Source organism: Mastigoproctus giganteus, chromosome 13, assembly GCF_048544385.1.
Source record: "Mastigoproctus giganteus isolate SK-2022 chromosome 13, ASM4854438v1, whole genome shotgun sequence".
NCBI classification, from domain to species: Eukaryota; Metazoa; Arthropoda; class Arachnida; order Uropygi; family Thelyphonidae; genus Mastigoproctus; species Mastigoproctus giganteus.
Window position 1 is genome coordinate 92,217,658 of NC_143587.1, and position 13,002 is coordinate 92,230,659.

At 38.9% G+C, this 13,002-nt stretch overlaps 1 protein-coding gene across 4 annotated transcripts in view; it reads left to right on the forward strand.

Moving 5' to 3' along the window:
* The first annotated feature begins 1,209 nt into the window (after positions 1-1,209).
* The window catches only part of LOC150076258 (solute carrier family 41 member 1-like), a 192,990-nt gene continuing 181,197 nt past the window's right edge, over positions 1,210-13,002 (forward strand). Inside the window, exon 1 of one of the 4 annotated variants that reach the window (XM_090387763.1) lies at positions 1,210-1,368. In XM_090387763.1, coding sequence (XP_090243889.1) covers positions 1,321-1,368 — 48 coding nt within the window. In that variant the 5' untranslated portion in view covers positions 1,210-1,320. Of the gene's footprint in view, positions 1,397-13,002 lie in introns of all 4 variants that reach the window. The other 3 variants (XM_090387760.1, XM_090387762.1, XM_090387761.1) reach the window with 3 other exon arrangements.

Genomic DNA, 13,002 nt, shown 5'->3' on the forward strand with positions numbered 1-13,002 from the left:
TGCTTTTACGAAGAATGGCTTAAATTCTGCAATTTGAAGCATCTGGAGACTAGGAACCTGCGAGGTGATCTGACTGAGGTATATAAGGCTTTGATTGTTTGAGCAGGTTCAATGCTGATGAGATTCTTCCTCTTGCTCAGATTATCAACCCGAGAAGGCTATAAACTGAAATTGAGGAAAGACAGTTGTCGAATAGATGTGCAGAAATTTGCCTTTAGCCAGCGGGTAGTTGATTGCCGGAACAAACTTCCATCTGTCGTAGTGAAGATCGAAAACTTAAATAAGTTCAAGGCAGAACTAAACGTGCATTTGGACTGGATGGATGGGTGAAGTGGAAAGGTTTTTTTTTTGTTGTTGTTGATGCTATATAAGCTTGTTTTCTTGTATCATATATCTATCCTAATGCTAACTCAGACACGTTGTAAAAAAGGCCCTTCAAAATTCCTCACATCATTGATGGAATTGGAACTCATGTCTTTTCCACCCGCTCTGAGAAGATCCGGGATTCCACCAATTGTGCTACATACGACGGCTCAACTGGTATTGCACTCCTCCATGGTTGGAAACTTGAATAAAATATCTACATACAATATATGAATATATGATGTGATCACAATTTGTGACTCATAAATGTCCATCGAGTGTATGACGGGATGTGCGATCGTCCTCTCACTGTCCAAAAAAGTTGAATATTTCACTGGAGATATTGAATCTTGGTTTGAGCCTATGTGCTGATCCTAAAAGAGTAAGCCAAAGCGAACCAGCTGGTAAAGAAAACTCGTGTGATTCTACTGCTTTAATGTTAATGCCTTGGTCCTCCACTAATCACATCTCAACGCCCTCGTTTCATTGATTTAAAAACCATGTGTTGGTGTAATGAAGATAATTATGTGACGTCAGTATATTCGCGGGTTTCTTCTACTCGTTAATTTTATATGATTCTGAAGTTGCAACTCACGAATTGGCGTTCCGCTCATCTAAATGAGATATCTGATGCACGTTTTCCGCTTATCGGCCAACCCACAGAGCATGTGAAATTCTCGTGGAATTTAATGCCTTTCGTTTTAATCGTATTCGGTGATTGGATGAAAATTTAAGGCAATAGTGAGGACTTTGGAACGTCAGGGGACGCTGTGTTATATTTTCATTTCGGGTTACTTTGAAGGTTGCTTACGTGGTTCAGTGTTGTGTGAAATTATTTGTTTATTTTTTAAGAATTTTTTATGAAATGATCAATTAATCAGGATTGTTTTACTCATCATTACATAGGATATCACGGAATTGACAAAGGAAAAATTAAATCTTAAAATTATATTTTTTATGGACGTTTCCTGTGGTCAATTTAATAAGAGCGTTTATATATTTGCTGTAAGTAGGCGAATTTTCTCCATGTAAAGTGAGTGAAAGTTTGACTTTTTTTTTTTTTTTTTTTTTTTTTTGTTATGACGTGCTTTTAAAAGTTATGCTTAATTTTTTTTTTTTTTGCTTTTAATACTCCAGTACAGTTTTCGAAGGGACATTTGTAATGTTTGTGGCATACGGGCTTGGCAAACCCAGGGTCCTGAGCTGGATGTCATCATTCTTCTCTTTCTTGGTGATTCCTTTCTACTTCTCTCTTTCTCAGGGTTTTTTTTTTTTTTTTTTTTGGCTGGTGCAGCGTTAGCCTCAGGCTTCCTTGTACCATATGGCTAATAATAATAATATTAACAGTGAGGTCTGTTTTGTGGCAGCATTTTCTTTTCATTAACGTGTGAATTATCTTTAATTCAAGCTTTATGTGAAAAGGCGGAAGAAGAGCCTTTTTTTTTTTTTTTTTTTTGGTTTAACCAGTAGAACATATTTTGCCGACCTGGCTAGCCAGGTAGATAAAGTGCCTGCCTGTAAACCCAAAGGTCGCGGGTTCGATTCCCGCCTCGGGTTGGATCACAGTAAAACGCAAAAACTTTGGGACGGTGCAGTATGACCATAGAAGCTTATGCGCCAACAACTAACAAAAAAAAAAAAAAAAAAAAAGAACATTTTTATATTACTCTGGTAAAAATTCCACCCTCTGTTCCTGCTGCTGCACAATATGTTTTTCTGTTGCATAACTGTTCCATAGACAATCCATAGACTGTTCCATAGACATAGGGAATTTTGTGAAATTCGTATACCAGTACCTTGTTTTATTTGATTGTACTGAAATGATGGGTGCCGACCGGGCTAGCTAGGTGGGTAAAGGGCTTGCCTGGCAACCCAAAGGTCGCGGGTTCAAATCCCGCCTTGTGCTTGGATCAGAGTAAAACCCAGAAACTTTGGCAGGTGGATTATAACCACAGAAGCCGATGTGCCAACAACTAACAAAAAAAAAAAAAAACTTGAAATGATGGGAATGAATTTTTGTTGTGCAGCAAAACTGCTTTTAAACAATATAATTATTGAAACAGCAATAAATATATGCCATTTGTTGGATTGTGTTCAATGCCCATTTCTTCCAAAAGCCACTAGTATCTTTACAGAACCACATACCATTTTCCATAACAAAATATATTAAAAATTCTTTGTGACAGTTTTTAATATTCAGTAATTTTAGTTCTTGATTCAAGTAACTTCCAATGCTGTAAATAACTTAAAACCAAAGAGTTCTATAAGTTTATATTCACAAATTAAGTCATTCAGCTCGTTTTCCTTTATTAAGTGCTTTGTATTATAATTTGAAGGCGAAGGATACCGGAAGTGACCCCCACATGTGAACCAATGTAAGTAGGGATCAAGGTGTGGCATCCACACCACACAGAGGAATGCCACCCCTGTGTTACCAGGCAATACTAGGTGGCACTGGTTGATGAGAGTAATTCTCATCAACTGGTGCAATTTTACCACTTCACTTATTGTAGGCTTGAAGTGGTGGAATCTATTTTTAATATCCAGAGCAAAGTTATGGCAATGCGCCCCTCCATCTATTCCATCATACAGTATGAGGTTGTCACAGACATTCTCTCAGATATGCAGATACTCAGAGGTGGTCCTTGTGGTTGTCACAGACATTCTCTCAGATATGCAGATACTCAGAGGTGGTCCTTGTGGTTGTCACAGACATTCTCTCAGATATGCAGATACTCAGAGGTGGTCCTTGTGGTTGTCACAGACATTCTCTCAGATATGCCAGACAAGCTGTACTTGCTACCTGGGAGTCTAAAACGCTGATGGAACTGATATTCGGGTGACACTCAAGTGGACCCAATTTCGGCGAAGTCCGGACGGTCTGTAACAGCCAAATCCTCTGCTTGCACCTTCACGATGGTGGGACTGATAGTAATCCTGGGTTAACCTCCATGCACAAGTACATGGTCGGTGACCACCCAGGTGTGAACCAACGTAAGCAGGGGTCGAGGTGTGGCGCCAACACCACATGGAGGAACGCCGCCCCTCTATGTTACCAGACAGTACTAGGTGGTAGATGACTCTTATCAGCCGGTGAAATACCACCACTTTGCTTATTGGAAGCTTGAAGTGGTGGAACCCATGTTTAGTCTCTAGAGCTAAGTTCCGGTCAACCCTTCCCTATCTCTTCCATCATGCAGTATGATTGATGACTTTTGAGGTTATGATGAACGTCGTGGCGAGATACAGTATTCCTTACATTTCGAGGGTACAGCTCTAAAACGGTGTTCGCAGGCCGGCCGCTAGTTAGTACACCGGACTGAACCTATTGGTAGCTCTCTAGGAGGCTTCCGGATCAGCTAGTGTATAATCTTTCTACCTCTACTCTGCCAAATAGTGACTGGAGGGAGTCTGAGTAGTGTGTATGCGGGGAGCATTGTCGAGGCCACGTTATGTCAAGGATCTGGGTATATTCTTACCACGTGTACGCCCTATCCAAAAATTTCATTACTTCATACAGCATGTCCCACCCACTTTTTCTTACTATTGAATACACCATGAATTGTCAAACTAAAGCAAGCTCATCTGCGAAAAGATCTAAACCTCCCAAGCACTTCCTAATTCATTTCACAAATATACGTGGTCTCAATTTTAATCTCAACGTTGTCCATTTCCACTTGCAGTCTGCCAAACCCCATGTACTTTTTCTAATAGAATCTCAGTTATCGGTTGATTCAACTACTGCTCATCTCAGATGCCCAAATTATTCGCTGTATGATTCCTTTCGCCTCAAAGGTGGTACTTGTGCATATGTCCGTTCTGATATTCCCTGTCAGAGACTTCGCAATTTGGAACCTCCTCTCTTTGATCTTCTCTGGCTTAAAATCTCTCTACCTCATTGTGTCAAATTCATCTGTTGTCTCTACTGTTCTCCCAACTTCACTAATCACTTGGAGCTCTTTGCAACTTGACTTTCTCCAGTCCACCTTTCCTAACAGCGAGGTAATTTTCCTTGGTGATTTTAATGTTCACAACTCCAGCTGGCTTCCGTTTTCTAGTCACACCGACCCAGCAGGTCGAGATGCTGAGGCTTTTGCAATTACTAATGACCTAGCACAGATTGTTCATTTAAATACAAGAATACCGGACAATCCTAATCATACAGCCAATACGCTTGATCTTTTTCTCACAAACAACCCCTCTAAGTACACAGTCGAAGTGAGAGGTCCTTTAGGCACTTCAGATCACAACTTGGTGATTGTCTCTTCTCCAATGGAACCTTTATCTCATGGCTATTCCCAACCTAGTGTTGTTTGGCATTACAAGAATGCAAAATGGGATGACCTGCGAACTTCTTTTCTTCTTTTCCACGGTCGGATTACTGTTTCAAAACTTCTGATGTCAACGTTTGCTCAGATCGTGTCAGTGAAATTATTCTTGCAGGAATGGAATCCTTTATCCCACACTCCACTTTAAAATCTCGTCCTTTATCTAAACCTTGGTTTTCCAATAAATGTGCTAAGGCTGTTCAAGAGAAGAATGTTGCATATTGTAATTGGCTTGTTTCTAATTCTTCAGTTTCATTTTCTGCTTGCAACAATTGTAAAGCAGTTATTAATCAGTCCAAACTAGAGTTTGAACAGGCTAAGAGTGGAAAACTTGCTTCTTGCCCTAATGGTAGCCGAGCATTCTGTTTCTTGCCAAAGCTATTGGCCGCAACTTTTGTCCATCTCTGCTCCCACCTCTGTCCAAACCAGATGGTTCTGTTGTCACTTCAGCCAAATATAAAGCTGACCTGCTAGCATCCCATTTTTCTTCCAGCTCATGTATTAATGATCTTGGTAAAACACCTCCCACCAATTCCCACACACTCCATTCAATGCCTACTGTGGTCTTCCGTCAAAAGGATATCAGAAGGATTTTGATGAATCTTGATGCTAAGAAAGCTCCAGGTCCTGATGGTATTTCTCCCCTTGTTTTCAAAACCTGTGCCCCTGAACTTACTCCTATTCTTTGCCGTCTTTTTTCACTTTCTTATTCCAAAGGTGTTTTTCCTTCTGCTTGGAAATTTGCTCATATCCAGCCAGTTCCTAAAAAGGGTGACAAATCCCTCCCATCCAATTATTGTCCCATTGCAGTTACTTCTCCTCTTTCTAAAGTAATGGAGAAATCAATTAACTGCCAACTCTTAAACTACCTAGAAACCTTCCGTCTGATCAATGATCGCCAGTATGGATTCTGTCAGTGTCGATCCACTGGTGATATTCTGGCTTATGTTACCCATTTATGGACTAATTCAATGGAAAGTTTCAGTGAAACACAAGTAGTTGCTCTTGACATCTCAAATGCTTTTGATCGTGTTTGGCATAAAGGTCTTCTAAACAAGCTTCCATCTTATGGTTTGCCAACTGTTTTTAGTAATTGGTTATCCAGTTTTCTCTCTCTCTGATCGCTCACTGAGGGTGATGGTAGATGTCTCTCTGTCTTCTAACTTCTGCACTAATGCTGGTGTCCCCCAAGGTTCAGTTCTTTCCCCCACTCTTTTCCTCTTGTATATTAATGACCTTCTTCCATTAACTGGAAATCCTATCCATAGTTTTGCCGATGATAAAAGCACACTGCATTCCACTTTCCATTTTGAGAAACCTTGTCCTGCTCAATCAGCTTCAACTTCTCGAAAATCTGCTACCAATTCCTTAAATACTGATCTTCAGTTAATTCTCCAGTGGGGCAAAGGCAACTTAGTTGATTTCAACCCTTCTAAAACTCAGTCTTGTCTTGTATCTCGCAAAAAGGATTCTTCTGCTTCTATGCTTATCTTTGGTGACACTCCGATTTCTAGGCAAAAATGATATCTCTTTTGGGGATTACCCTGCCTTCTAATCTCTCTTGGCACAAGCACATTATAAATATTGCTTCCTCTGCATCTAAAAAACTTGGTTTTCTCTTTTGCTCTCGGCATTACTTTTCTTCCAAACAGCTGCTCACTCTGTATAAATCGCAAATCCGCCCTGCTATGGAATATTGTTCCCACATCTGGGGTGGTGCCCCCAAAACCTCTCTCTGGCTTCTTGATTCCATTCAGAAGAGTGCAGTTAGGTTAATTAATGATTCATCTGTAACAGAGTCTCTCCACTCGCTTTCTCATAGATGTACTGTTTCTGCTGCATGCCTCTTCTACAGATACTTTCATGGGCACTGTTCTTCTGAATTGGTTTCTATAATTCCCGCTCTCTCTTTCAAAACAGTCCGAATGCGTGCCGCCACCAGCCAACATCCATTTACTGTCCAACTTATAACCCACAGAACCAACTTTTCATCTTCCTCATTTATTCATTCAACTGCCGTTTTCTGGAACAACCTTCCTTCATACGTATTTCCTGAAAATTACAATCTACAGAAGTTCAAGTCCAATGTCAACAAATATCTTCTTTCGTCTTCTCAACCTCCAACCCAAGCACGGTACTAGGTACTATAGGTTATGATACCTCTTGTGTTTGGGGTTCACATTAAGGAAAAAAAAAAAAAAATGATTTATTTTGAGGTTATGGTGGGCATAATGACGAGATCCACTCTTCTTTATTTTTTGAAGGTATAGCCCCAAAACGTTCGTAGGCTGGCCACTAGATAGTTAATTGGACTGAAAGAATGTGCATGTTTAGTAATACCATATATTCTTCCTCCCAGTTTTGTTAAACTGTCCATACATGCAGCAGAAATTGTCAGGTGATTCAAACACTTCCTTTGCTTCTGCTTAAACATTTTAACAATACAAGAAACAAGTAATATTCAAGAGATATGCTGATAATTAGAAATACCTACACTCCAACTGTCTTTCCATTACTGAAAGAGAGAGCAAGAGATGAAAGGCAGACTTACATGGTTGAATGTGTTAACTTTCTGTAACATTACTGCCATCAATACAAACATTATTTGCAGGTAATACAATAGAGCAGCATCATGTCTACTTCTCTAAACTGTATTGAGATGCTCATATTATTGGTAAATGTAGAAATTGTGATATGATGTGTAATTTTAAAATTTGTGCATGAAAGTTGGCCGCAAACAGCTGATCTATTAGTCAAGATAAAAAAGTCATACTGACCAATGTAATTTTCCAAGATTATATTAACTGGAATATTTTAGGTGAAGGCATTAAGTGAAGATAATAAATATGCAAGTAAATGGGAGTGAAATAACTTAACTCCATATTTTTTTGAAAAGAATTTTATTTTATTATGATCTAATGGATATATTGAAAAGTGGCAGGCAGAGGATCAGAAGCCTGAGAAACAGCTGGTGCACCCAACCCCGTAGAGGGCATTGCCGGCAAGGAAGGAAACGGGAAACCACCTTTTACATCTATCCCTAGTAGCTTCATGACGTCAGATTGAAATATTAGCGGAAACGGGACTCAACAGGCACATGCTGTGAGTGTCATTATCGGCAGGAGAAGTAACAAGGCTGCTCGGGTCATAAACCAGTGAAATCTTTGTAATAAGTATCCATTTATGAAGATTGGAACATGGAATGTAAGAACAATGTTGAGGAAAGGGAAACTCGAAAATGTGAAGAGAGAAATGAAGAAAAATAGACTGAATATATTAAGTATAGCAGAGACTAGATGGAAAGATGAGGGAGACTTCATGATTATTGTAATGGGAGATTGGAATGCTGTCCTTCGTGTAGGAAGAGAAGGAGATGGGGTTGGGGACTATGGACTTGGGACAAGGAATGAGAGGGGCAAGAGTTAGTTTTGCAAAAGAAGAGATATTCAAAAGATATTCACGTCAAACACATGGTTTTGACAGGAGAAAAGAAGGTACACTTGGAGAAGAATGTACTGAAGGCTGCACTAGCTGGAGATTTCAGAGAGGCAATTGACGGAGATTGTGGAGGGGAAGGAAATAAAAGAAGTGGAGAAAGGATGGGAAAGGTTTAAAAAGATTGTAGTAGGAGTAGCAGAAAGCAAATTAGATACAGTAGATCAGAAAAGGGTAAGGAAACCATGGATCATAGAAGAAATGATAGATAAAATGGAGAAGAGGAGAAAATGGAAGCACCCAAGTTCAGAAGAGGCAAAGATTATATATAGGAGTTTAAATAATGAACTTATAAGGGCAACAGATAAAGCAAGAGAAAAATGGTGGGAAGAAGTGCAGAGAACTAGAGTAAATGGCAAGAAGAGGAAGGAGTGATCTAATGTATGAAAAAGTCAAGAACTTAATGAACAAGAAGAATAAGACCAGTGGAAAGATAAAAAACAAGAATGGAAAAATTCTATATGACAAAGAACACATAAGAAGATGGAAGGAATATACAGAAGAGCTATATGATAAAACAAATAAACCAATGGCTTGTAACAGCAGAAGATGAAGAAGAGACCTTAGGACCGAAATTATTAAGAGAAGAATTTGAAAAGGCAGTGGCCTCGTTAAAAATCATTAAAACGAGGGAAGGCAGCTGGACTGGATGACATACCAGCGGAAATTATAAAAGCACTTGGAAGAAGAGGCAAAGAAAGAATATTGTTCAGGATTTGTGGGAAAATTTATGAATGTGGAAGCTGGCCCAAAGACTTTCTAAAATCCATAATTATCCCATTAGAAAAGAAGAAGAATGCAACAAATTGTACTGACTATAGGACAATCAGTTTAATTTTTCATTCCTCAAAAATATTACTAAAAGTTCTCTCAAAACATATTAAAGCAAAAACGAAGGAGTGCGAATTCATAGAAGATCAGTTCGGGTTTAGAGAAGGATGTGGGACCAGAGAGGCAATAAGAATTTTAAGAACATTAGCAGAAAGAAGCATGGAAATAGAAAAAGATCTGGAAATCTGTTTTATCTCAAAAAGGTTTTTGACAGAGTGAATTGTGTTAAAGTGATGGAAGTACTAGTAAAGGTTGGCCTAGATAAAAGAGATATAAAACTAATTTGGGAACTTTACATGTCACAGACAACTGTGGTTTGGATTAATGGAGAGGATTCAAAAGAAGTAGACATTGGTAGGGTTGTAAGGCAAGAATGTTTCCCCTATACTATTTAATATATATGCAGAAGCATTGATGAAAGAGTACAAAGAGCAGAAAGGAGGTGTAAAAGTTGGAGGGGAGAAGATAGACAAAAAATTTGCAGACAACGAGGTTTTGATTGCTAATAATGAGGCGGAATTACAGAACTCCATGGATATCTTGAAAAGCAAAGTAAAGGAATACAATATGAAGATTAACATCAAGAAAACCAAGATAGTGTTAATTTCAAAGTGGCCAGGAAAAAGAATCAATGTAACATTAGATGGAATAAGATTGAAACAGGTGGACAAGATACTTGGGAAGCATAATGACAGAAAATGGGAATAGCCTGGAGGAAATAAAAACAAGGATTGCAATGGGCAAAGAGGCATTTAGTAATAGAGAAGAACTATCGAGAAGAAGTTTCAAGAAGGAATTAAGAAAGCAAAATGGTGAAAACATTAATATGGATCGTTGTACTTTATGACTCAGAGACATGGACTTCCATGAGGCTTCCAGACGTACAGGTCTGGAAGCCTCATTTTAGAAAGGATGTAGAGTTGCTAGAACGAGTGCAGAGAAGGACAACACTGGGCACCTGCGAGGTGATCTGACTGAGGTATACAAGGCCTTGATGGTTTGAGCAGGTTCAATGCTGATGAGATTCTTCCTCTTGCTCAGATTATCAACCCGAGAAGAGCATAAACTGAAATTGAAGAAAGACAGTTGTCGAATAGATGTGCAGAAATTTGTCTTTAGCCAGCGGATAGTTGATTGCTGGAACAAACTTCCATTTGTTGTAGTGAAGGTCGAAAACTTAAATAAGTTCAAGGCAGAACTAAACATGCATTTGGACTGAATGGATGGGTGAAGTGGGAAGGTTTTTTTTTTTTTGCTGATGCTATATAAGCTTGTTTTCTTGTATCATATACCTCTCCTAATGCTAACTCAGCAACGTTGTAAAAAAGGCCCTTCAAAATTCCTCACATCATTGATGGAATTCAAACTCAGGTCTTTTCCACCCGCTCTGAGAAGAACCGGGATTCTACCAATTCTGCTACATACGATGGCTCAACTGGTATTGCACTCCTCCATGGTTGGAAACTTGAATAAAAAATCTACATACAATATATGAATATCTGATGTGATCACAATTTGTGACTCATAAATGTCCATCGAGTGTATGACAGGATGTGCAATCGTCCTCTGACTGGCCAAAAAAGTTGCATATTTCACTGGAAATATTGAATTTTTGTTTGAGCCTATGTGCTGATCCTAAAAGAGTAAGCCAAAGCGAACCCAGAAAAATTTCACTGACACAATCTGAGCAAACGTTGACATCAGAAGTTTTGAAACAGTAATCCGACCAAGGAAAAGAAGAAAATAAATCTCACAGGTCATCCCATTTTGCATTCTTGTAATGCCAAACAACACAAGGTTGGGAATAACCATGAGATAAAGGCTCAGTTTGGAGAAGAGACAATCACGAAGTTGTGATCCGAGGTGCCTAATGGACCACTCACTTCGACCATGTACTTAGAAAGGTTTATGTAAGAAAAAGATCAAGCATGTTGGCTGTATGGTTAGGATTGTCCGGTATTCTTGTAGGTAAATGAACAATCTGTGCAAGGTCATTAGTAATTGCAAAAGCTTCAGCATCTCAACCAAATGGGTCGGTGTGACTAGAAAATGGAAGCCATCTGGAGTTGTGAACATTAAAATTACCAAGGAAAATTGCCACTCTGTTCGGAAAGTTGGACTGGAGAAAGTCAGGTTGCAAAGAGAGGAAGTCAAAGAGCTCCAAGTGATTAGTGGAGTTCGGAGAACGGTAGAGACAGCAGATGAATTTGACACAATGAGGTAGAGAGATTTTAAGCCAGAGAAGATCGAAAAGAGGAGATTCCAAATTACCAAGTCTCTGACAGGGAATATCCGAAAGGACATATGCACAAGTACCACCTTTGAGCCAAAAGGAATCCTGCAGCAAATAATTTGGGCATCTGAGATGAGCAGTAGTTGAATCAACCGATAACTGAGATTCTGCCAGAAAAAGTACATGGGTTTTGCAGACTGCAAGTGGAAATGGGCATTGTTGAGATTAGAATTGAGGCCACGTATATTTGTGAAATGAATTAGGAAGTGTTTGGGAGGTTTAGCTCTTTTCACAGATAAGCTTACTCTATTAGTTTGACAATTCGTGGTGTATTCAATAGTAAGAAAAAGTGGGGGAGGCATGCTGTGTGAAGTAATGAAATTTTTGGATATGGTGTACACATGGTAAGAATATACCCAGATCCTTGACATAACGTGGCCTCGACAATGCCCCCCCCCACCCCCGCATACACACTACTTGGACTCCCGGCAGTCACTATCTGGCAGAGTAGAGATAGCAAGATTATACATTAGCTGATCCGGAAGCCTTCTAGAGAGTAACGAATAGATCCCAGTCCGGTGTACTAAGTAGCAGCCAGCCTGCAAACCCCATTTTAGAGATGTACCCTCAAAATGTAAGGAAGATTGGATCTCGCCCGATGTTCATCATAACTTCAAAAGTCATCAGTTATACTGAATGATGGAAGAGATGGGGAAGGGTTGACTGGAACTTAGCTATGCAGACTAAACATGGGTTCCAGCACTTCAAGCCTCCAATAAGCAAAGTGGTGGTATTGCACTGGTTGATGAGAATCATCTACCACCTTGTATTGCCTGGTAACACAGACGGGTGGCATTTCTCCATATGGTGTGGATGCCACACCTCGACCCCTGATTACATTGGTTAACACCTGGGTGGTCACCCACAGTGTGCTTGTGCAAGGTTATACCTAGGATTACTAACAGTCCCACCATCATGAAGGTGTGAAGGTCTTCTTAGAGTGTAAACAACAACTTTTTTTAAAAATTTAAGTGAAAATCAGTTTGACCTTGCTTTCATGTTGTATCGAGATAGAATTATACCCTAATGCAGGTGGGCAACCTTTATAAATGGCAGGCCAAATAAAATGTCTGTGAACTACATGCGGGCCAATTTTTTTTTTTTGTTTTGTTTTCTACGATTTTTAGGATTATTAAAATGGTATATAATGAAAAAATTGCCATAAACAGTTTTATATTATTTATTGTAATATTTATACATACAAATACATATAATTAATTTTATTAATAAGAAAAAATTCTTATTCTTCCTTCACGGATTAGGCAGATCACCTAATCCGTGAAGGAAGATAAGATAATAAGAAAAAAGAAATGCAAATTCACAATAAAATTACAAAAATACAATTATAGAAAAAGAAAAATACAAATACAATTATAGTAAAAAAAAAATTGCAATATTTTATTTTTATGATTTTTTTAATGAGATTTGATACTGTTTATTTTTATCAGTGAATCGTTATCTGGATCGATATGTGTTGTAGCAATGCGCAGGATATTTTCTATATTTACATGAGAAATTCTGTTAATTCAAAAATATATGTAATAAACAGCAGGCCATTTATTATATATATTTTGAAAATGACTGTGAGCTGGATTATGCACTTTCGTGGGCCAGAGGTTGCCCACCCCTGCCCAAAAAATTGCATTGTCAGTCAGTGCATGTTCTTTAGCTATAGAATATGGATGACTGAAA